The 25028-nt window shown below is 34.2% G+C and overlaps 3 protein-coding genes and 1 pseudogene across 4 annotated transcripts; 2 read left to right on the top strand and 2 right to left on the bottom strand.

The window, feature by feature from the left end:
- Positions 1-1372: 1372 nt before the first annotated feature.
- On the top strand, positions 1373-3170 carry LOC129285413 (probable cinnamyl alcohol dehydrogenase 1). Its single transcript, XM_054921111.1, has 5 exons — positions 1373-1558; positions 1645-1758; positions 1868-2095; positions 2342-2781; positions 2859-3170. The coding sequence occupies exons 1-5, from the start codon at positions 1470-1472 to the stop codon at positions 3059-3061; spliced, it is 1074 nt and encodes a 357-aa protein (XP_054777086.1). The 5' UTR covers positions 1373-1469; the 3' UTR covers positions 3062-3170.
- Positions 3171-3439: 269 nt separating this feature from the next.
- On the top strand, positions 3440-16112 carry LOC129285414 (cinnamyl alcohol dehydrogenase 1-like; annotated as a pseudogene).
- A 1043-nt stretch (positions 16113-17155) lies between these two features.
- Positions 17156-22071, bottom strand: LOC129287256 (uncharacterized). 2 transcript variants are annotated; one of them, XM_054923457.1, is made up of 10 exons: positions 21809-22068; positions 20482-20549; positions 20203-20228; positions 19585-19675; positions 19167-19262; positions 18997-19065; positions 18711-18769; positions 18491-18613; positions 17626-17697; positions 17156-17547 (listed from the first exon to the last, which is right to left on the bottom strand). In XM_054923457.1, exons 1-10 carry the CDS (start codon positions 21896-21898, stop codon positions 17483-17485), a joined length of 759 nt encoding a protein of 252 aa, XP_054779432.1. In that variant the 5' UTR covers positions 21899-22068; the 3' UTR covers positions 17156-17482. The 2 variants fall into 2 exon arrangements, with proteins under 2 accessions (XP_054779432.1, XP_054779433.1); XM_054923458.1 differs by lacking the exon at positions 20203-20228 and having other exon boundaries at positions 19585-19623; positions 21809-22071.
- A 950-nt stretch (positions 22072-23021) lies between these two features.
- LOC129285939 (transcription factor MYB44-like) lies at positions 23022-24392 on the bottom strand. The gene has a single exon (XM_054921934.1). It carries the CDS (start codon positions 24227-24229, stop codon positions 23339-23341), a length of 891 nt encoding a protein of 296 aa, XP_054777909.1. The 5' UTR covers positions 24230-24392; the 3' UTR covers positions 23022-23338.
- Between the last annotated feature and the right edge of the window lie 636 nt (positions 24393-25028).

The raw sequence follows: 25028 nt of genomic DNA, 5'->3' as shown, positions 1-25028 counted from the left end.
TGGGTGGCAAACTGTGGTACAAAAACTCTATTGAAAGAAATATCCACGTGTAATGTCCAGCTATGTATTGAACATGATTGAAAACACAAATTTAGTCATGGTTAAGAGAATTTTGACACAAGAATTGTTTGATGGGAGATGATCTAAAAATAAACAGAAACATAATTCAATAAAAGATACTAATAAAATCATAATTTTTTATTTTCTTAATTATAAGTCACTTCTAATTACTTTAACCAAAATCAAGATAAAATGATTAAATTATTAATATTGTCTAAAAAAAGAAAGAAATTTTTCAACTGATTTTTATTAAATGTACTTTATTTGAAAACATTTTTTTATTTGAAAACATTTTTCTCTCCCATGCAACTTTTTGCTCCCTGTTTATTGAAAATTCTGAAATAGTAAAGTTAGAAAAAAGTAATAAATAATTTAATTTTTAATATATAAAATAACTTATAAAAAGAATCATATATTTTTTTTAAAACACAATTTATGTATAAGACTGTAATAGTAAGAACTTTTACGCGTTCAAGTTTATTCGTTGCAATGCTTCTTACATATCCAAAGGAACAATTACACGTTGGTCAGGAAAAAAAAATTATCATAAAATTTTTTTGTAAAATTTATAAAATATTTTTAAATTTTAAATCTTACACATTTATAACTCAATAAAAAATATAAAATTAAATAAATTAGAATTTATAATCTGTTATTATAAATTTATATTTTTTATAAATTGTAAATATTAAATATAAATACATAAAATTTAAGATTTGAAAGTATTTTATACTTCTTCTATTAAAAAATGTAAGGTATTTTAATTAAATCTCACCCTCAATAAAATATTATCTACTTTTAAACTAATCTTATCTTTCTATACTTACCCCTATTAAATACCTTATAATAAATATAATTATTATTAATAAGACACTTAAAAATAATAATTACATATTAAAATATTAAAAAATACAAAATATTTTAAACATTTAACTTTTTAAAAAATATTTTATATTTTTTAATAGAGAGGACATGTAAGATTTTTTGATAATAATTTTTTTTTAGGTAGATGTTATTTTCCCTATCCCAAGGTATCACGGCACCAAAGTGATATGATATAAAAACCATACTATATGACACGACATGAAAGGCCAAGATTTTTGGAGGAAGGAGGATGGAAGATGACTAGTCATAGAGAAGCAAGCAGATGATTGTCACCAACTCCTTCACCAACCCCGCCTGCAGATCTCACCCGTTGCTGTTCCAATGTATCCATCAATCCCTGGCGTAGTGGCATGCCATTTCTGAAATAATAATAATTAAATGTATATATTTATTTATTTCAGGGGCAGTCTTCTTATCCTCACTTCCTATTTGTACTCACGCGCTCTCAAACCTGTCTCATCCTTTCCTCTCCTCACTCCGCTTGCCTTTTCCTCTTCACTTCATCTCTCCACCTCTGAGACAACATGGGCAGCCTCGAAGGAGAAAGAACAACTGTTGGATGGGCTGCCAGAGACCCTTCTGGGATTCTCTCTCCATACACCTTCACTCTCAGGTATTTCCTTTCTTTACAAAACTTGTCTTTCTTTTTTTCCTTCTGTGTTTTGGTTCCCCCTGTTTTAACTTCCCTATTATTTTCAGAAACACAGGGCCCGATGATGTGTATATCAAGGTTCACTACTGCGGAATCTGCCACTCGGATCTGCATCAGATTAAGAATGATCTCGGCATGTCCAATTATCCCATGGTTCCCGGGTTAAAACAACTGATAACAACCCCTTTAAATTATACTCTAATGGCTTCCGATCCTCTGTTTGTGTCTCTGAGAGCTGACGAGAGTTCTTATATATATATATATATACAGGCATGAAGTTGTGGGAGAAGTGATCGAGGTGGGTCCGAATGTGAGCAAGTTTAAGGTCGGAGAATTGGTCGGAGCAGGACTCATCGTTGGGAGCTGCAGAAATTGCAGGGCATGCAAATCTGATATCGAGCAATATTGCGGCAAGAAGATCTGGAATTACAATGATGTCTACACCGATGGAAAACCCACCCAAGGTGGCTTTGCCGAAACCATGGTCGTGGATCAAAAGTAATCAATCGTCATCTTAACTTATATTCCAATATTTCCTCCAAAGCTCCCTGCTTTATATTCTTTGAAAAGTTCCAACAAAACAAATCCCGCGTAGAAGTTGAAACCTTTGTATGGAGACCCAAAGTTTTATGCTTTATACATGGTCTTCAAAGATTCCTCTTGAAAAACAAAACAAGCAAAATCATAAGTAGACGCACTTTTTCACCGATTCTGAAGCCGTGTTTTGTTGATTGTGTTTTTCAGCTTCGTTGTGAAGATACCAGAGGGGATGTTGCCGGAGCAAGTGGCTCCACTGTTGTGCGCCGGCGTGACAGTGTACAGTCCACTGTCGCACTTTGGACTGAAACTGAGTGGGCTGAGAGGAGGAATATTGGGGCTCGGAGGAGTGGGACACATGGGTGTGAAGATAGCGAAGGCCATGGGACACCACGTGACAGTGATAAGCTCTTCGGAGAAGAAGAAGCAGGAGGCTCTGGAGCACCTTGGAGCGGACGATTATGTGGTTAGCTCAGACGAAACTCAGATGCAGAAGATTGCTGATTCACTTGATTATATCATCGATACCGTGCCAGTGGGTCACCCTCTTGAGCCTTATCTTTCTCTGCTCAAAGTCGATGGCAAGTTGATCTTAATGGGTGTCATCAGCACTCCCCTGCAATTCGTCAGCCCCATGGTCATGCTTGGTACTATCTCTGTCTCTCTCAATACATCTCTGTGTAATTCCTTGTTTGCAAGATTGACAAGCATAATTTCTTGGCAGGGAGGAAGATGATAACGGGAAGCTTCATAGGGAGCATAAAGGAGACGGAAGAGATGTTGGGGTTCTGGAAAGAGAAGGGTCTGAGTTCAATGATAGAGATGGTGAAGATGGATTACATCAACGAGGCGTTCGAGAGATTGGAGAGGAACGATGTCAGATATAGGTTCGTTGTTGACGTTGCTGGCAGCAAACTTGATCCATGAAACACGTGCCATCCTATAATTCTTAAATAACCTTCTGCAAAACTTATGATTATGATGCACGATGTTTGTTCTTCCTGTCAAATATTAAATGCGATCTGTTTTCAAAGGATCTCAAATTTTCTGCCGGGAACTGTGGGTCGGTGTTTATCTGTAATACTTAAATGGTACAGGTATTAGGTCACTAACTCTTTGACGTTTGTTAATCTACCTGCTAAATGATTGGAGACCCGAATATGGAGTATGTATATTAAATGCTTAGCATGTTTCTCCAAACAGGAAAAAAAAAAAAAGAATTAAGGAGCAAATATATACCAATTTTTTTTTCCCAAAATGTTTGTTGTGAGCAAAAAAAGGTTCCTGAGTCTTAAATGATAACAAATGGTTCCTGAATTCGTTTATCACAATTTACTAAATGTAAAAGACAAAAAGAAGTTAAAATTACAAGTGTTTGATTAATACTAAAGATAAATTACAAAGTAATAACAATTACAAGACTACAATGAAACTTGAGAGTTGTCTAACAAATATAAGAACTAGAAGTTGAAAGATTTTAGTATTTGAAAGGTGTTATTGTTTGGTCCTGCTCTCTGTGACTTTCTCTTCCTTTTATAATGGCTTAATTGAAACGATTGCTCCCATGAAATATAAAACTTGTTCGTGAAATATCAAGGATTCAATATGCACAGTCCACAAGATTTATGACAAGATTTTTCTATTCATAACGCGTTCTGTTGTTAACGTATAGTTAGTTTGTGTCTTCGAGATATTCGTAGATAATGGCCATGACTTTATGAGATTCAGGGCCGTCGAGGTTATAGTTTTGTATTACAATGGTCTAGATGGTGGCTCCGAGCTTTAAGGGATTCAAAGACCTGTGCTTATCTAATCTAGTCATTCCATTATGATCTGTACTAACCCTATTGTTAAATCACTTATTGGGTCGGATGTTTTAGTTATTTAGCCCATTTTATGTTATAGTCAATGTTTTAATTTTAGTCCAAACAATGCCTCCCGCATGCTAGTAGCTAGCAACTATATGCCACATGGCACGTTTGAAAAAGGATTGAAACATCATTTCATTTTTATTTGCCTTCTTGACAGTATAAATTTTTCCTTCCCCTTTCTTGTTAGTCCTCTTGTTTTCTCTACCATTCCTTGACTATTAAGCTTATGCTCCTTGTTCCTTTCACTTCTTTGCTCAATAATGGTTTTTTGTTTTGCTGACATTACTTCTAATGTTACCTCATCCACTATTCTCATTGGAAGCTTGCTTGACTCTCTAGCCACTATCCAAAATCCCATTGGCCCTCTAGGAGGACTTATTGTGGTAAATATTCCATCTTGAACTCGCATTTGTCTCGATTTAAGTTCTTAATCTAATATTCTTCTTTCTTTTCCTTAAGAAGTTTCATCATTCCATCTGTGCAATAGTTTCTAGTGAGATTCTTTCCTTTGGTCAGATTCTTGCTTTTTTGGGTATAAATGTTGATTGCATTTTACTTTGTTTCATCAGCACTTTTCCCTAGAGCTTTTATATGTCCAACCATAGCAATGTGTGGTATTTGTCTATAGCCCGAAACCTCTCTAATGCAGTAAGACCTACCTAGCTAAATTTGTGGCCCCTAACATCAGTTCGTGACCTCATACTAAGCCAAATGACATTACCTTTTACTAAATCTTCCTGCCAAAAGCTCTACAACTGGGCCTAATCTCCTCGTCCTTGGACCAATTGGGTCAAAAGTTTGAGGCCAACTATAAATTGCATTAGAAGGAGATGGGTCTTTATGACCTAATCCAGCTCTAACTAGTTAATGTTAATATCCCTGTTAGCTTGATGACGGCCTTTTTGAGCTTCTGAGTTCCCAGCTATAATGCTTTCTTTTTTAAGTTAAGTCCCATGACCATCACGCTCTTAAATGTGTTGATGTTCCTAGGGTTGCTGATTATCAAGGAGGAGAATTTCTTTGCTATCCCTGTGAAGTATGAATCTTATGTTACCCTGCCTACTGAGCTTGAATCCAAGATTAAAGGTATTATTTCTTATACTAAGATCATGGAACTATTTTTAGAGAAATTCGCTGATAAGCCTGTGACCCCTATGGAGCACTTAGTTTTTATCTGGATTTTATTAGATCAGTAAATCTTGGCCCTAGGGGGAGGAAAGCCTGTGCAATTTCATCTGAGAGTAGCTCAATCCCTTCTGTGCAACAATCACTTGGCCATAGATACTATATTTCTTTGCCATCTTTATGGTGGCATGAGGGAGCCCTTGCATAAGAAGCCCTTTACAATTTCTATGGGCCTGTCTAGTTTCTAAAAGCTACATAACACTGTTTACTTTCCCAAGCTTCATCAAGAACCCTTTCTCCAAGACCCAGGCATCTCTCATCCTTTCACTTACTTATTAGGCGTGCACCTGCTACATGAGAAGAAGAATTTCTTTGAATTCTTCTACCAGCAGAATTAGTCCCTACAGCAGACCCTAAAAACCTTTAATGTTTTGGATTGTTGGATTCCCATCTGATATTTATTTATGGTGGATATGAAAAAGAAACCCACCTCTTTGCTAAGGGATGAGATCTTCCTCTCGGCCATTACGCCTAGGAAGATGTAGCTTCCTTTTACTAGTTCTTCCTCTAAAACCTTGAAGGTTTTTGTAGAGTCTTATCATTTCCAACTGATATCAGGCTAGTTTGGTCTTAACCAATGTAAAATAAAATTGTTTGTTATTAAAACAAAATGAAGTGATGTCATTTTGCAAATGGTGACTTATTTATCACGTGAAAACACTTGGTTATATTAATGGAAATGAATTTATTTTGGATTTTTCACTGTAAGAACTATTTCTTGTTCAAATGAAATACAATGTTGTTATTTTATGATTGGTGACTTATTCACCACATAAATACAATTAGTTTTGTTAATGAATACTAAGGGGCAATTATGTATTTTCACAATCATAATTGAATATAGTTAGGACCCCTATAATTGCAGTGTTAAATTAGAATTCTTTGGTCTTCAACTTTGGATATGTCTCTTTGGGAATCATTGGTTGTGATTTTTCCTATTTATAACTATATTTGGTGATAAATATATTTATAACTATATTTATAACTTCGCTCATCCTTTATTCTAGTAGCATTCCATCCAGTGCACCTTACATTCATTTTAATGTGATTCATTTTTCAATTTTAAGGTGGTTCATTTTCTTAAATACAAGTCCACTAGAAAATCATGTAAAAAGGTAACTTAAATCATCTCAGTGTATAAACAATTTCTATAACTTAAATCATGTTTGTATTATTGGTAAAGACATAATGAGCCAGCTAATCAACACAATTATTTGCTTTGCCAAAAGCATATTTAAAGGTGACTATCCATTTTTTCATAATAAGTTCTCTAATTTTGTTAATAGTTTCAATGAATGGATCATTTACAGAAAACTCTTTACAAATGAACATAAGTACTTTAATAGAATTAGGGTAAATGTTAACTTTGTCAAACTTTTTAGTCTAACATATGTCAAGACTTTCAAGAATACTCATAAATTTAGCAACTATACCATGATAATCAAAATATTTAAAGAAGTCCTTAATCTAGTTCTCTTGATAATCCTTGATGATTCCACCAGAAGCAGCTATATCATGATTGTTGACTTATCCTCCAAAGTATGGCTCATATTTTAAATAAGAGGGAATATGATTGTCAAGCTTTCATAGTTTCTTTGATTGGAGGCATAGTGTGGTGTTTATGTTGATAAACAGTAGCTCAACTACTTTAATCTCCATCGAGTTCAATTTGATCGGACAAGTCGTGACTTGACTTTTTTAATTTTTTATTCTAACTCCTCATATTGACATTTTCCTCTAGTCAATTTACCCCACTTTATATAAAAATTTGGTACTTATGATGATAATAAGAGGGTTGATTAAAGGGACCAAAAGAATAAGAACTAACTAAACATGTCTTCATAATTTTCCTAACAAAGTTATTGCTATTGAAAGAAGAAATGTTCAAATAGACATCCTAATTTCTCAAGAGTAGCCTTCAAGCTTAGTTAAGGCTATTAGCCACATAACTAATTGCTCGTCGAAAAATTCCTGTTTGGTAAGTTAAAGCTTTTGACATAGTCAAGGTCCACTATGAGATTCCTATATCCTTTTTTCCAGCAATATCTAATCCAGTAATTAGAGCTGATAAACCAATGGGACCCCTTAGATCCTCCTTTCGTGTGACAGCAATAAAAATATAATCTTCTTGCTCAAATCTAAGACCTGCTATTTCTAATTTAATAACATTTGAGCCTTTTTAATCATTAATGGGAGGCAATCTATTATAAGCTTTCTTATTAGCAGTGTAAGTTGGCTGGTTGAACTTTCACTTAGTTATCAAGATTTCATTTTTGACTTTCTTTCAAATGGGTTAAGCCAAGCTCATATGTAGGACTGTTGCATACAACAAAAAGCATGTTTCCAAGATAATACTCCTTCGCTCCTAAATATATTTAAGAGGTTTGTTTTAGTTTTAAATATAAGATCTTATCTCCCATATTGATTATTTGTTGTCAAACTACCTCCATGGTTAGGTTGTTGTATGATGTAAAAGCTATATTAATAAAACTCTAATATAAATTATTAAAAAGAGAGTTAATTTAGGAAAATTGGTACACATTTTTTATAAATAACTAACTAACCTTTTTTTTAATATATGTGAATTAGTTAACAAGCTCTTAAGATATGCAAAGGGAGAATCCTAGAGCCAACAATTTAGGCTTATTCGAATTGGTTTAAAGTATTCCACCATTTAAAAAAGGCCATATAATAAGGCATAGCCCTAACCTTTTTTTTAGGTTGATTCAGGCTGGCCCGTTAGGCTTGGCCTAAATTACTGGTTCTACATGTGTATAAAGCAAGTAATTTTGGCGATTAGGTTCAATTCAATTCGGGCTTAAAGTATTATAACTTTTTAAAAAAACTCATATAGCTAAATCCAGACTTAACTTTTTCATATAGGTTTAGGCTAACCCATTGAGCTTGCCTAAAATTATCAACTATAGAGAAAATGAAGTTCGATATTTGAATCAAGGGCTTTAATTGTAACTTGGGCTTCTATCAGAGTACTGTTGCTAAGTTATAGGCTTTAGATTGGGCTTGTAAATATGTTGGAAGAGGAATGTATGGAATGTGCAAGTCTAAATTGTTACTATAGAAATAACATAGTTAATAAATGACTATACTTAATTATAAAAAAGCTTTTTAAATTCTAAAACTTCATTTCATATCAGGGGTAGTGAAGTGAAATTAAAATACTGAGGGAAATGACAAAATTAACCTTCTTTTAAATTAAAAAAATTCTTCATATTTTCGTTTCTTTCACTCTCTCTCTCTAAGAACACCTCTTATTTTGATTCATACCCAGCACAAGAAGTTGTAGAGAGACCAATTGCTATAGGACCCTCTTTCAATTTTGAATATTGAATAGCCTTGCCATCTCCACCATGTCTCTCACCCTCTATGTCTTTGAGATCTGAAGCTTTAACTCTTCATTTAAACCATCGAAGACTTCTTGTAACAAACCACCGTCTATACCCTTAGAGCTTATCCTCTTGCATGAGATTCACTCTCTCATGCATCTTTAATTCCCTTGCTTGTGCAACCAAGAAGATATTTTCACACCGTAAAATTTCATGGCATATTAGGCTGAGTCATTGATCATATGATCTAGATTTCATGTTCTAAGATTTGTAATTATGAACATGGTTATTAGAATCGGACTGAACCGGCCGGTTCAATCGAGAACTAACTAAGTAGCTAGTCTGAAACTGCTACAAAATCAAAGGAAGAGAGAACAATCTGTGAATCACCTAAACCAGCCATAAACTAAACTAAACAAGAAGAACTTGCAATTTAAACGGTCCAGATAGTTCACTCTATTTTTTTATTCTTTCCCAATTTATAAAAATGATGTCATTTTAATTTTTGTTATTATTTTGGATAACACTCAATAGGGAGAGGCAAAATGCAAAAAAAAAAAGGACAAAACGCAACTGGTCACATGAGAGAGAGAAAAAATTAAATACTATGCATTAGGCCCACAGCTTATGCAAGTTGTCATCCAATAGCACTCTTTAGGTCTCACCACTTCTTTGCTTTATATAGATGAGAGTATACCTTGCCTCACATCACTCAAGCAATGTGGGACCATTTCCCTCAACAACATATCCATATATGTTAGCTAGTCCTTGTAACAAGTTTGCTTTTTTATTTTTTTTCTCCTCATTTGTGTTCATTTTTTTGTTAGTTCCTTACGCTTATTGTTTCACATGATATCATTTTAATTTGGTTATAATTTGCCTATAAAAAATGCTTAATGACCAACATTAAAAACAAGAATACACTCATTTCATCTCTTTCTTAATTGATTCTTTAGGCTTATTTATTTACATGTAAACGTCTTTTTCATTTATATTCATCCAAATATTTATTTACATATCTTCAAACAAATTTATTTCTTTTTTCCTTTAAAATATGTGTGATCACCATCCTAAAAAATCAACAATGATTTTGAAACTCTAAAAAAATAAGAAAATTAATTTAAATTTCTCTATAATATTTAAATATATTAATTTAATTACATCCGGTCCAACCCCAATTTGACCTCAGTCAAACCATTAAACCATGAACCAGTGCCTCTATCGATTCAATAGCTAGTCCGGTTCTCATAAAATTGATTATGAATAATCCTCACTTGTAATTAATTATATGTAAGAGTTAATTTTTTTAGTTATTATGAACTGTTATTGTCTATCAATTTTGTGAAAATATTAGCTTCAGAGTTTAAATTGCATTTATGCACAAAGAGACAATGAACAATTGTGGTAGGGAAATGAACAACTATAGTATAAAAAATTTACAACTCTTTTTACTATAATAATAGCACTAAGAATAAAATCAAGTAAAGCTACATGCACCAACAACATTAGCAGGAAAATTAACCACTTCAATATGGAAAAGAAAAATTTCAGTATAGGGAATTTTCAATTCTTTTTAACATGATAATAATACTAAGGATAAAATCAATTGAAATTATGCACAAAAAAACTCTAGTAGGCAAATTAACCACTTCAGTATGGGAAATTTGAATCTCTTTTTACTACGATAACAACACTAAGAATAAAATCAATTGAATCTATGTGTACAAACAACTCTTGTATGAAGGATAATCGCTTCAATATGAGAAGTGAGTAAGTTCAATATGGGGAATTTTCAAGTGGCTTTTAAGCCTATTGTTATAGTGGTAAAAAGAGTTGTAAATTCTCAATACTTAAGTTGTTCATTTTCTTACATGAAATTATTCATTAGCCTACATGAATTGTCTATGACATTATTAAATCTTCATTTTATTCCAAGTTGTACCCATGGTAAAATGAGTTATTCATTGCTCATGTTAAAATTGTTCATTCTCCTGCAAGAGTTGTTTATGTTATTATTGAATCTTGATTTTATTTCAAGTGTCATAATCATGATAAAATGAATTGTTTATTACCCATACTAAAATTGTTTATTTCCCTACATAAAGTTGCTTATTGCCATACAAGAGTTGTTTGTGTTATCATTAAATCTAAATTCTATTTCAAGTGTTGTAATCATGATAAAACAAGTTGCATCATTACTCATACTAAAGTTATTCATTGATCTACATGAATTGTTTGTGCGTATATGTTTATTTGATTTTATTTAGTAATCTTATCATGATAAAAGGAGTTGTTCATTGCCAATGTAGGAGTTGTTAATTTTCCTATTGAAGTTGTTAATTTTCCTATAGAAGTTATTTATGCCCGTACTTGCACTTGTCAATATTTAAAGTTCATTTTTTCTTGTTAAGTATAATATCAAATGAGCTGCAAAAGAATCATTCATTCCCATCCAATAACTTGTTCATATATACATAGAAAAATAATATTTTAAACTTGACAAAAGTTAATGACAATATTGACATTGTCAATATTACAACAAAAGTCATTTATCTTTGGGTCTTCTGGGGCTTGTTACTTCTAAAGAATTATAGCACTGCACTGCTGTTGTAGTTGTTCTTCCTTTTCTTCTAAACCTGGTAGCACACTTTGCAAGGGAAAAGAAGTATTTTCTATTACCAGATTGAGAGGACTCAATAAACTTCCCTTTACAAGTCCTAACAGCTCAAGTATGCTGCATTAATAAGTGTAAAAGGAAAATTAACAACTCAATGTATGTCAACTAATAAGTTTGTTAATGTGACCAAACTATACATTACCCTTACCTTACAAAGATTGGAAAATAATGCTTTAGTAGAAGTATGCTTATGTAAATAAAGAAGTCAAGACAATATAATGAACTTTCAGTAATTAGAAACGGGAAAAAAACGTTTATTGATTTTGAACATACCAGTCGAAGTGCAACATTCCTTCCAAGCTCACCTCCATTTTCAACCACATCTTGAATAGCACTGGGAAGAACCTTCCATTTAGTTGACTTTAAAGTGAACATCATTATCTCTCTCCCCATCATCATCCTCCTTATCTCCTGTTGCAGAACCTTCATCATGTGCTTTAAATTCACACTTTTTTCTCACAGCTCTAATATTATCCTCATCCTTATCCGTTATTTTTGCTAAGCTTGCCTCCCAAGGTGATCAATGTCTCTGCTAAAGAGAGACAGAGGGTAAAGGAAAAGGAAATCTGAAGGAGTTTTTTTTTTAAATTTAAAAGAAGGTTAATTTTGTCATTTTTCTCAACATTTTTATTTCACTTTACTAACCCTCATCTAAAGTGAAATTTCAGAGTTTGAGGAGCTCTCTTTTTAATTAAATGTCGTCAAAAAATTTTAAATGAAATCTTCCTATTAATATATATGGAGATTAGAGATGTGCAAAAAGTCAGTTATCTTGTCCAATTCAATCCAACCCAAACAAGTTTGATCCCACTTGATCCAGTAAAAAAATTGATCTAAAGGACTAAAGAAATTAAAAAGACTAGACTAATTTCTCAAGTTTAATCAGACAGGAGACCAAGCTCTCAAATCACTTGGTCCGGTCCAGTGCTATCAAATTATTTTAATATAATTTTAATTATTTTAATATATTTGAATAATTTGAAATTTAAACTCAATGTTTCTTTCATTCATATTTCACCATTCTATTTAATATAATTTTAATTTAATTTGCTATTAAATTGTTATTGTAATATGTATTAGATATGTTATTGAAGTTTGTTAAATGTTGTTGTTGCTATTGAAGTTATGAATTTAAATCATTTGTTTTGTAACTAAAACATTTTTGTTGCTGTTGTTAAATATTGTTATGGATTTTTTATTATTATAAGCATTTTTATTATTTTAATTGAGTTTATCAGGAGAAATGAATTGTTATCTCTCATATAGGAAAAAAGAAAAAATAAAAATTAAGTAAGTATTGAACTATCGAGACTGATCTCCTAATCTTCTGGATTAAGTTGGTCCTATTAATCTTTGAGTTACAATTGGACTAAACTGTACTATAGAATTTTTTTTTTTAGCCAAAACTGTACTATAGATTGCCTAATCCAATGCTTTTTGTAAAAGATACCAGAATTTAGATTAGGTTAAAATCTAATTTTATCCTATCTTTTACATAGGCTTGATGGAGAGATTATAGAAATATCATCATCATCACCCACACGGAGCTGCTTGCTAGCACAGGTTTATTGACCTAGGACTGGAACATCAGCACTATGGGCAACAGATTTAGTTGCGAACTATTTGGTCACTGCTGCAAATCATGAAGTGTTGAAGTGATCTGTGCATTGACTAATCTTTTTTCATTTGCCAAGTAACCTGTACTGGGTGTATGAATTTACTTGTAACTATTGGGTCATGTAATACATTGCCATGTAAAATCTTCAGTTGATTTAAAAACCAGAAAAATTAAAGACCCACTGGTGGTGTCCAAGAGGAATCATCAGAAAAGAAACATTTGTAGTAAGTGTTGTCTAAAAAATTATATATCTTTGAGCTTATCTGGTTGGCGAAGGTAAAAAACAAATCTTTATGTTAACAGAGAGATGAAAACCCTGTAAAAACATACAAGGCAAAAGAGGCTTGGATTAGTGGAGGTGGGAGGAGGAGGAGGAGACATAATTTTCCCACGAACTCAACTTGCCATCATTCAACACTTGTTCGATGATTCAACTTTGTGCCTTACTATTATTGATTACGTGGGCCGTCTAACAAAGATATATGTGAGGCCTGGATTTGTAGGGTACAACGACAAGAACTAATGCTAGGCACTCAAAACTCGTGCCATTCTTCTTTACTCTTTGGCTGGTGGCTACATTAACTCCTTTCCTTCCTCTTCAGCTCATCTCTCTACCTTTGAGACAAGATGGGTACCCTAGAAGGAGAACGAACAATTGGATGGGCTGCACGAGAGGCTTCTGGGATTCTCTGTCCATACCCTTTCACTCTAAGGTTGGTCATTTACTTTCATAAAAAAAAATCTCATCTTTCTGCGTCTTGGTTCTTCATTTTTTTTTCCCCTCAATCAATGTTTGATATTTTGTGATACTTTTCAGAAACACGGGGCCTGAAGATGTGTATATCAAGGTTCGCTGCTGTGGAATCTGCCACACTGATTTACATCTTACTAAGAATGATCTTTTTTTTAGCATCTAACTAAGAATGATCTTGGAAAATCCAAATATCCCATAGTTCTTGGGTAAACATCTTGTAACCTATTACATTATTTTCTAATGGCTTTCTCTGCTTGTGGGTTTGAGGGCTGATGAGTGTTCTTATATCTAAGGCATGAAGTGGCTAGCGCAGTGATCGAGGTGGTCCCGAACGTGACCAAGTTTAAGGTCAGAGACGCAGTCGAAGTTGGGATCGGGGGTTGCTGAAATTGCAAGGCATGAAAATCTGATATCGAGCAATATTGCATAAAGAACACCCGGACTTACAATGATGCGTACACGATGGAAGGCCCACCCAAGGTGGCTTTACCAAAACCATGATCGTCGATCAAAAGTAATCAATCGTCATCTTTTCACTAATTGCAAAGTTTTATGCTTTATGCTCTTTAAAAATTCCTTCAAAACCTCACTTGACCCAAAAACATCATAAGTGCTTGCACTTTTTCACGGATTATGAAGCTGCGCTTTCTTGATTGGGTTTTCAGCTTTGTCGTGAAGATACCAGAGGGGATGTTGCCAGAGCAAGTGGCTCCACTGTTGTGGGCCGGCATGACAGTGCACAATCCACTGTCACACTTTGGACTGAAATAAAGTGGGCTGAGAGGAGGAATGTTAGGGCTTGGAGGAGTAGGACACATGGGTGTGAACATAGCAAAAGTGATGGGACGCCACGTGACAGCGATAAGCTCTTCGGATAAGAAGAAGCAGGAGCACTTTGAAGCACCTTGGAGCAGACACATATGGATCATGTGCAGTAATAAAGCGTATAATGGCGGGGAAGTAAAACATCTTGACTGTAAATTTTGATCTAATAGTTGGTAAAAAATAGATTGATAAAAAAGTTTTCATTTGTAAAAACATACAATCACATTTTATTTAAAATAAAATTTTATATTTTTAATGAATTTATTAATTATTAATTTGAATAACATAAATTTTATCATTCAATTTGATATTATTTTTTTATTTTTTATAAATTAACAATCTAGATATACTCTAGATAGTTTAGATTTGAACATAAAATTTTTTTATAATCTTTATAATTTTTTATAAATACAATATTATAAATAAAGATAACATTTCAAGAACTTTTCAACAAATATTTTTTAAAAAAATTACAAGTTAAAAATTTTATATATGAATAAAAATTAAATTAAATTGTTTAAAGTATATCTGGATAGTTAATTTATAAAAAAATAAAAATAATATTAAACTAAACTATCCAAATAAAATCTGTATTATTCAAATTAACAATTAACAGCTTTATTAAAAATATTATATTTTTTTATAAATTTTTATTTTAAATAAAATGTGATAGTATTTTTGCAAATGAATAGCCTTTTTATACGCCTATCTTTTATTAGCCATTAGAATAAAATTCACGGTCTTTATATTTTACTCTTCTAGTTCTATTTATAAGTTATTTTTAATATATTTTACCAATATCAATAAAAACTTTAAAACTCATTAACTTCTATTTTAAAATTTAATAATTTATTAACTTTATACTTATTAAATATATATATATTTTAATAATATATTTTTTCTCTCTAGCGTTCACTGAAAGATAAAAAAAATTATGATGAAAATTTAATGATATAATTATAAAAAAAACTGAAAAATTTGTTTTCTCTCTTTTATAAATAAGGTCAGAGGGACTACTTTCCAACCACTGCACGCTTTATTACTGCACATGATCCATGTCCGACAAGGATGTGGTTAGCTCAGACGAAACTCAGATGCAGAAGATTGCTGATTCACTTGATTATATCATCGATACCGTGCCAGCGGGTCAACCTCTTGAACCTTATCTTTCTCTGCTCAAAGTTGATGGCGCGTTGATCTTAATGGGTGTCATCAACACTCCTCTGCAATTGGTCACCCCCATGGTCATGCTTGGTACTCTCTCTCTCTCTCTCTCTCTCTCTCTCTCTCTCTCTCTCTCAATACATCTCTCTGTAATTCCTTGTTTGCGAGATTGACAAGTTTATTTTCTTGGCAGGGAGGAAGATGATAGCGGGAAGCTTCATAGGGAGCATAAAGGAGACGGAAGAGATGTTGGGAGTTCTGGAAAGAGAAGGGTCTGAGTTCAATGATAGAGATGGTGAAGATGGATTACATCAACAAAGCCTTTGAAAGATTGGAGAAGAATGATGTCAGATATAGGTTCGTTGTTGACGTTGCTGGCCGCAAACCTCATCTTACTCGGTTAAACACCCGCCACTTGTGTAATTCTTAAACATCACCTTGCACAATTTATGATTGTCATTACTTAAAGTTGTTTGCTGTGTTGTTGAAAAAAATGAATAAATGATGTTAGTAATGGCTATTCCTTCCTAATTCAGTCGCGCCCTCGCAAGCAAATACATTTCTGTCTAATGATTTCACTTTGCTATTTTTGGAAACTCGATATTCGATGAACAAGTATGCTTACCAGAGAGAGGCCACACCTAATTTTAACAACATTCGCAAAAAAAAAAAAAAAGGTGTGTTCAGTTGGTTGAACGAATTGAATCTGTCAGTGTATTTTTAACTCACTTCACTCGTTGAACAAATATCCAACATGAACCAAATGGGTGAAGAAAGTTGATTATTTTACTTCTTCTGCATGTTAAGGAGAATATTTGAATGTTACATGACTTGAAAGCAGGCATAATATAAAAGTAGAAAACTGACCGTGGTTTATATAGAACTGACTGAAACGAAGAAAAATAAGAAAATTTAACAATGAAAATAATTTTTTATTTTATTTATTTAACAAATAAAAAATAAAAAGCATTAAGTAATTATTAGTGTTATTATTTCTACTTCTTACCATTTAAAATAATTAATGTATAATTAAAAATATATGACGACCATAACCCTTTAATTAAACCGTGACCAATTGATTGATTCGATCGGTTTAATAGTCAATATGTTTTTCACTACCTCGTGCTCGCCCAAGTAGCCCAGACTTTGGATCCTTTCCACGAACCAAATATAGAGGGTGTATTAAGTAGAAAGTCACATAAAAGATAATTATAGTATATAAAGCTCATACCATAATGAGGCTTACTCTATTTTTCTTTAAATGCACAATCTCCACATTTTAACTCTGCAAAAGGCCCAATTTCCCCTTCCAATAAATCCTTCTTCATCAAAAATGCTTCCAATTAACAAATGGGGCCTAAATAATCTAAGTTGAAGCCCATACTTCGGCCTGTCTTTTAAAAAAATTAAAATTAATTTATTGGCAAGTCTTCTCTCCTACTCATACTGACAAGACGACATTTTTCAACACAAGGCCACTAGCCAACCCAGCCATTGAAAGACCGCGAGTACTCATATTTGTATAGTATATATCCTTTTCTATTTGTTACTTCACTGTTCAGCCACCAGACTTTTGAGAAAGCTTACGATTTAAAACAAAAATTCATTTTTGGGAGAACGATGCCACAATGATATGGAGAAGATCAGAATTCTTTTTTACATCAAGTAGTTTCATTTGAACAAATATTCCCTATAAACTATTAAAAAATTGCACTTCCTATCCTGACTTTACTACAAACAATTCATCTTCCACGGGCAGTGGTAGAAGACCTAGAAGAAGGCCTTATTGGCCATTCCATCCCTACCATACAAGACAAACAATCAAACATTATAGCCTTCTCAAGTTGATGCAGTCTTCCGAATGCTGTAAAACCTCAAAGATGACAGATCAAAAGTGTTAGCTGGACTGATCACATTTGTCGACTGAAGAACACGTTCATGAAATATTTAGAAGGATTGAAGCCACCCAAAATCACTGCAAATCAGAATCTGAGTTCAGGAACAATATTAACATGTCATGAAAATACAAATGGCAAGCATCTTCAACACTTACAAATAGGAGAAAGGATGATGACGATGCCAATCGGGTACAGAAAAAAAGTAGTCCTCTCCAAAAAGGGTAGAACTGCAGCCACAGATGATAATCCATTAACTCCATTTTATTCAGCATGCTGACTAAGGATGACAGACCTAGCCTTGAAAGTTCTTTTTTCACACTATATGAGATGGAGTTCAAGACTAACAGTTCAAGAGAATGAACCTCCTAAATTTTAGGGTAAAATTAAATACTCCCTCCAAACCAAAATATAGAGTATTGATAATTAGTTCATAGTTCTCAAAAACTCTTAGTTGAAACCTTAACTTCTTAAAAAAATTTACATTTTTCCAATTATACCCTCATTAAATACTCTATATATGTTCCTTATTAATAATTAAAATTCCAATGCATCATTTTATCAAAAATAATAATAAATGAAGTAGGGGTGTGAGCGAAAAAATAATTATAAAAGTTACTCAATGCGTTATATTTTTAACCAGGCAAAATTTCTAAAAGATGCTCTTATATTGTGGCCTGAAGAAAGTAAAATTCAGCACAGAACAAAATAAAAGAAAAATGTTATCCAGCTTTGCAAATCAAACGTCAAACATACTGCGAATACTGTAACCAGAGTGTGAGAAAGCCTAATGCCTGACACCTCAAGTATAACTGAACAAATAATATTGATTTACTGCCATCGAGCAGATTTATGCTCACAGTCTAAAGCTGAAAAGAGAATATTTTCCAGGCTACAGCCACACCCAAGGAAAATATATTAATGAAATACCACAGGATCTAAATATCAAGAGTCGAGCTAGATGGAAACTTTGTCGAGATCATTAATATGTTATGCACTCAAAAGAGAAACAGAGAGCATTACCGTCATAACCTAAGAAATTGAGATAGTGATAGTATGAAGCGCCCACCATGAACAGCAAATTTGACAGCAATGCAGGAATGAATCCATGAGCCACCAATAGAGGAGACAGAAAATAATGGATCACTGCCGAATGATCAGGCATCAGTACCACTATGATGCAATACATAACAGTTGCAAACATTACAACAGCTTCTATAATAGCGAAAGAGTAAGGGACTACCATAAAGCAAAACAAACATAGGGAAGAAGGAGTTGCAGTGCACATCAAACGCATACAGCCTTCCATGGAAAACCAAAAAAGAAGAATCAGATATTAGAAAACAATTAGTAAAATTCTAAAGCAAAGGGGCAAATATTCAACAGCCCCAAATTTATCAATGATGTTAAAATTTTAATAAGCATTGCCAAATTGTCAATTAAACGAATCTATTTACATGCACTGGTAATGGAAGATCAACTTCTTCAGCCATGACAAATGATGCAGCAAACAACATTTTCCAACCTACCATTCAACACGCTGCTCAACTACATAACTGTTAGGAGCCTCTTCTCGAAGATAAGAATTAGTCAAGAACCTGGAGATGTCATGGGTTTAAAAGATACATTAGTTATTGGATCAGGATCAAGTGATTCAGACGAAAAGGATGATATACTTAATGTGGGTAGTATGCTTTACCAACAAAAAGTTGCCAGTACTACTCCAGTCACCAAAAAGTGGAAAACCAATACTGAGAATACAACAAAAAGTGCATGTGCGGCACTGTGATCATACCTGAAGTGATTAGGAAATGATAATATTAGCAGAGTTCCACCAATCTCAACAGGGAGAAGGTTATCAAAAGTCTAAACCCTAAGTCATGAACCATTGTGATGACTTCAGAAACAACAAATATTCCGAAATAAGGAAAGTGTGTGGCAGTTCAAAAAGGTAGTTTTTATAAAAAGGAATGTCTTAAAAACAGATGCCCCTTGCTATGTAGACAGATGTCAGGAACTTGCATATTAATTTAGGTTTGGAAAATTACAGTAATTTTACCTAGCTGTCTTATGTATAAATATGAAGAGGTGGCACCACATATGTAGGGCAAACTTACGCTGCACAATATGCTAGAGTTGCAACGGCCAAAAGAAGGCTGCAGATCACAACAAAAGCAGGGTCGTCACGTGCCCATTGATTCTTGGTTTCTGATACCAAAAAACAATAAGAAAAAAAAAAACAATTACACTTCCTTTTGTCTTTATTTTATTATTATTTTTTAAATTGTTAGATGAAGTTCTACTTTCTGCAAAATAGGTGTTCGGTGAAGATAAAAACACATTTTCTTTTTTGCATTAAAAGATAAAAGATTCCTCCCCATACTGAATCATTGCTGGATCCAAGTACTTGAAAGTCCAATTAAGTTTAAAAAGAAAAAGAAAATACAGCATATATCATTGTTTATGATTATGACCAACAATTGATATCACCAACATCATTCATCACCAAATGTAACTCAAATGTGTTACTTATTGAATATTTTAATAAACGTTTAAGATATAACAGCATATACAAACAAGTTTGGAAATTATAAGCCACAACAATTACAGTCCAAATTATTCAAATAGCCAAGTAAAGTAGAAGCTGAGCAGAAATTATTGGACCAATCATTGTTGAAAAAAGAAATATACAGATCTATAAAAACCAATAAGATGTTCATGTGAAGTGAACTTACGTTTGTGATATTTAGTGTGCTGATAACTACATCCATCGTCCAGTTCCACATCAAGTGCATGCACCAGAAAAAGCAATCAGAAAAATGGACAACTTAATTACAAATGCATGGGATAAGTGGCAGTTTAGCCTTGATTGATCATGATGTGGATGTGTGCAATGGACAAGGTACAACTATCCCATAAAAAATGCTCATACTATTGCTGCGTATAATCAAAAGAGATTTACATAAATTTCAAATCGAAAAGGGGAAAGAGTAGAGATGATTTTATATACTTACACAACTTTTGGTGAGGTGCACAGGTGAAGCATTTGCCAGAAAGTATATTCAATATCCATTTGTTGCCACTGAAATAACAATAATAATCATAAAGGAAAAAAATAAAACAAGCAATCATTTCAATTGAAAGGTGATTAAAAGAAAATTAGAAAAGCAAGCGTTGCCAATTGTAACGCCATCCCAATTGTAAACAGTGTGTGTATGTGCGTGTGCGCGCGCGCCTGCGTGTGTGCAGAGAGAGAGAGAGAGAGAGAGGAGATATGCTGGATTTTTTGTCAACTAATAATTATTTTTAATTTTGTACAGAGCACACATGATCCTGCGAAAGAGGGCAGCATAGAGAATGCTTCAATAAAACCAGCTTTACTGTACCTTCATGACTTTCTAAAGTAATACTTTAAAATAGAAATTGCTTGAGCTAATGTAATTCAACAAAGCAAAATTAATCCAATAAGATCAGAGCTCAAGCATTTTTTTGGTAAATATATTCTAAGAATTTGGTTGGGATGCTCATAGTTCTCGAGGAGCACAAGGTCCAAATCAAATGTTCATCATAATAGAATATAAAAGTAATCATGAATAAACTGTTCATTTTGATACTGTTCAGCTCATTGTATGCATGGGTGGGTTAGCTCATGTTCTTTATCTACTCCACAATTCCCAGGGCATCTCATTGTAGATCAATTCCATTTGAAATTTGACAATATAAGTCAAAGAATAGGAAATGTGGGGGGCGTGTGAAGGGTATATTCTGTTGTGTTATTGACCCATGAAGAGCCAAGGCAGATCTATAGCAAGCTCGATACAAGGCACCTGAGGAAATCTCGCGGGAAAAAGATTGAGAGACTCTAGAAATCATTTCATAGTCTACTTTGTATCAATAAATACAAGAGAGAAGGAGAGGAGCAGGGGACGGGATGAAGCAATTATTTGCCAGATCATAAGCTAAAACATTTACTCATCCAGTGATATAACACGTACCCAGAATTTTATCAATGTTTTTATGATCGATTACGATAGCCGGTTTAAACTAGCAGAACTGAATCACAGATAAACTAATATGGAAGTACGGACCTCAAATCAAATAACAATACCAGCCTTTAGCCTAATCATTCACATCCAGGAACTTCAGTTGGACGAGTCTGAATTCTATGTTTTAGAGAAAAAATAATTAAAAGCTTGCATATCAAAGCAAGATTCATAATATCATTTCGCCAGCTAGTACCAGTATATGAAATCAACTGAGGAACAAGACAGTTGGATAATCCAGACGATCAGATCCACTAAAGGAAAGATAATTAAGGAGAGATAGAGAGTGAGAGGGGACCTTGACGATTCGGCGGAGATACTGAAGTAACATGGGATTAGCTCGAGACGAAGAGGACGAGGAGCGTCCTTTGGAGGCTGTGGGCAGCATCTTCGCTCGCTATCTTCTCGATTGGCGGAGGATCGAGGATTGTTCGAAAGCTATTGCAGCGATCCCCTTCTCGGACCTTCCCCCGGAGCTCAAATGGCGAAGGCGTCAAAAGGCAAATGGACGATGGCGTGGAGACTAAGAGCAAGATGGGCCGATTTCCTGGTTCAACATTCAAGCTGGACTGGATCACCAATCTCATTATTGGTTAGTGCTATCCATATAGTTGTAGGGGTTGGGGTGGCAATTCGGCCGCAAGTTTAATTCAACATAGTTAAATCTCAGAACATTTTGCTAAAAATAAAGTACAAATATGGACATTTATGGAGCAAATCTATAAACAAATCTCAATCCAAATTATTGTACAGGTAAAAAATCCCAAAGTATTGGGGGAGACTGAGATTTTTTTTTTGTCCGAAGAGTTATCGTGGAATTTAAATGTTTCATTTAGAAATTATACAAGTTTTTAATTTAATATTTATAATTATAATTTATAATATAATATTTTTCAAAAAAATTGCAAAAAAACTTATTTGTAACAAAATTTTGTAGAACCTAGTTGTTATTAAATAGAGGCAAAAATTATATATTTGATTCTTTAACTTCGAAGAAAATTTTACCTTAATTTTGCATTTATCTCATTTTTTAGCCCGACAATTTTTTTTTTTTTGGAGTGCACTTGACAATTCCCATCCCCCACGCCCACCTTGGCCTTGCCGTGACGAGAAGCATCTCGAAACCACATATGGGCTACAAATATGTTAAAAGAACCATGTGCGTACTGGTCAAAAAAAAAAAGCATGTGCGTCAATGGACCGTATAGTCCATGGGCTCCATCTTTTTGTTTTTACGCAAAGTGAGTTTGTTACTTCGACGGCTACCTAACATGATGGTCAACTCCACAACCTACAACTTCCTTAACGGCCCAACCAAAGCAAAGGATCATCAAATGTCGTACAGCACGTACAAACACCGTACCGTAATGCACCGGTCACCAGTAAATCAGGCGCCAATGCTTCGTTTTTGTGCTTTTAAAAAATTATAATATAATATAATTATTGGTCAAAAAAATTGTAATAAAATTATAATAATTATAAAAAAAACCATTAAATTCTGAAATCCAAAATTTAAAAAATTGAGGCCCGTGCATTCTAGTAATTAATTATGCGAGAACAAAATAAGTACACATAACATTTTTTTTTTTTGTGTCTTTGGTTTTATTTTGCCATTTTAGCTTCACTGTCGGGATAATGATTCATGGCTCCAAACTTGAGTTCTAACCCTACCAACTTTCCCTGATATTTCCATCTTCCTGATCTGTACAGCCTGAAAATAACGATTTCCGCGCCGGTGATCGAATTTAACAAACACCTTCGCTACTCCTTCGACCTTGGCTTCAGGAACTTTGGCTCATCAACTCTTAATAAACTCCAATCACTCTGCTCATTGTGCCTTTGAAACTCCCGCACTCACACCGTCAGGATTAGAGCACAGTCTATCATTATGTCCCGCCATGTAATTTCTCACTTCCTCCCTTATCATTTCCTTCATTACCATCAGCAAATCAGGCCCAAATGTCGCCATTGATGACAACTTCTCAGACTGCGTTGGCGCCTCGATACTAGAACCAGGATTCCGAATGTTCTGCGTCTCGTTCAACTCGGCTCCCAGAGGAGACAGACTAAGATCAGTGCACGGCTCTTTGTTTAAGTTGAAGATTGGACTCGGGCGTGACTCGACCCGCTGTGAAGGCGAAAAGATTATTGCGCAGTTTCTCGCTACAGGACGAATCGCCATCGAAGATGAACCCACAGGAAGACCTGAATCACTAACATCAGATCCTGATGGACTGCTTGGACTGTAACAATGGCCGCCCGACGGCAATGACTGTATCGGCATAACGCGTTCCACGGTGGCTGGTTTCTTTTCCTGAGGGCCATCGATTGCGGCGCCTTCGTCGGTGATCAAGGACGAGTACTTGCGCTTCAAGGTCGAGTTCCAGTGGTTTTTGATCGCGTTGTCCGTACGGCCATTCAGGAGCCTCGCTATGGTGGCCCACTTGTTGCCGAACTTTGAATGGGCCTTGATGATGATCTCATCCTCCTCCGGTGTGAAGGACCGGTGCTCCACGTCCGGCGAGAGCTGGTTGCACCACCGCAGCCGACAAGACTTCCCCGACCTGCCGGGTATTGATTTGCTTATGGCAGACCAATTCCGAGCGCCGTACCGTTGCACGAGCTTGCGCAACAACTCGTCCTCCTCGGGACTCCATGGACCCTTGACCCGATGCACGTCTCTCTGCTGCACCTCCATTGTTGCCGAATCTGTATCCATCGCGTCGATGATTAAAAAAGCCTCAGCTATAAAAGCTAACACTGAATCTCAGAAATCTACCATATAATTTCCGGTAAGCGAAAAGATAAATTTAAATTTATTTAAATTTAAAATTTTGGTGGATCACTGGAATGAAGCGGTGGAGAGGAAGAGAGGAGGAGCCTCCTCTGATGAAGAGGGCGGGCCAAAGAGGACTCAGATGGGTTTATAAACCGAGGGTTAGCGTAACAGACTCAGCCGGTTAACCAAAACAGGTTAGAGCCGTTAGGGCAACCGGTGCTTCTCAGTTATCGGTTTCCATACATTACAGCTGTATGAACCATCGGGCTTGACCACGCAGGCACGTAGGTATTGAAATATATAATTTTATATATAAATATAAATACATATAATTAATCAACCATATGTTTATATATTTATATGTTGGCCAATACCATTAAATGTTTATTGAAAGGTATTTCTTCATGATTTCTGAAGAAGACGTAAGATTTATGAAATATTATATTATATTATGAGCCAAATAAACTTATATTATGTTCTATATGTGATAAAAAAAAAGACACCGTTATACATATTTGGTTGAATAATTTGTTTGATAAAATATATTGAATTTTTTTTGTAGGAGAAGGAACTAAAATCTCGGGCGGTATAAACTGTAGTTAGTTAAATTAATAGATTAGTATACTACAGTGCTTGCTGTTTCAGCTCACCAAAGAAAAAAAAAATGCCCCCTTAAATCTCATTTATAAGACATATTTTAAAAATTTTTTTTATCTCATTTATAAATTACGATGTGAAT

Source organism: Prosopis cineraria, unplaced genomic scaffold (assembly GCF_029017545.1).
Source record: "Prosopis cineraria cultivar Desert tree isolate PC_DT_omini unplaced genomic scaffold, ASM2901754v1 PC11, whole genome shotgun sequence".
Lineage (NCBI taxonomy): Eukaryota > Viridiplantae > Streptophyta > Magnoliopsida > Fabales > Fabaceae > Prosopis > Prosopis cineraria.
The sequence above is the reverse complement of the archived record's forward strand: the minus strand, read 5'-3'. Positions and strand labels throughout refer to the sequence as shown.

Excerpts from the sequence above, each read along its gene's own strand:
- LOC129287256 (XM_054923457.1), bottom strand. The coding sequence starts at position 21,898 with ATGCTGCCCACAGCCTCCAAAGGACGCTCCTCGTCCTCTTCGTCTCGA. Across the intron at positions 18,614-18,710 it reads TATGTTTGTTTTGCTTTATG|TGATCCATTATTTTCTGTCT; the intron begins GTAGTCCCTTAC and ends ATCATTCGGCAG. Across the intron at positions 17,698-18,490 it reads CAATTTCTTAGGTTATGACG|TTCTACCCTTTTTGGAGAGG; the intron begins GTAATGCTCTCT and ends CTGTGGCTGCAG.
- LOC129285939 (XM_054921934.1), bottom strand. The coding sequence starts at position 24,229 with ATGGATACAGATTCGGCAACAATGGAGGTGCAGCAGAGAGACGTGCAT.
- LOC129285413 (XM_054921111.1), top strand. The coding sequence starts at position 1,470 with ATGGGCAGCCTCGAAGGAGAAAGAACAACTGTTGGATGGGCTGCCAGA. Across the intron at positions 2,096-2,341 it reads ACCATGGTCGTGGATCAAAA|CTTCGTTGTGAAGATACCAG; the intron begins GTAATCAATCGT and ends TGTGTTTTTCAG. Across the intron at positions 2,782-2,858 it reads CAGCCCCATGGTCATGCTTG|GGAGGAAGATGATAACGGGA; the intron begins GTACTATCTCTG and ends ATTTCTTGGCAG.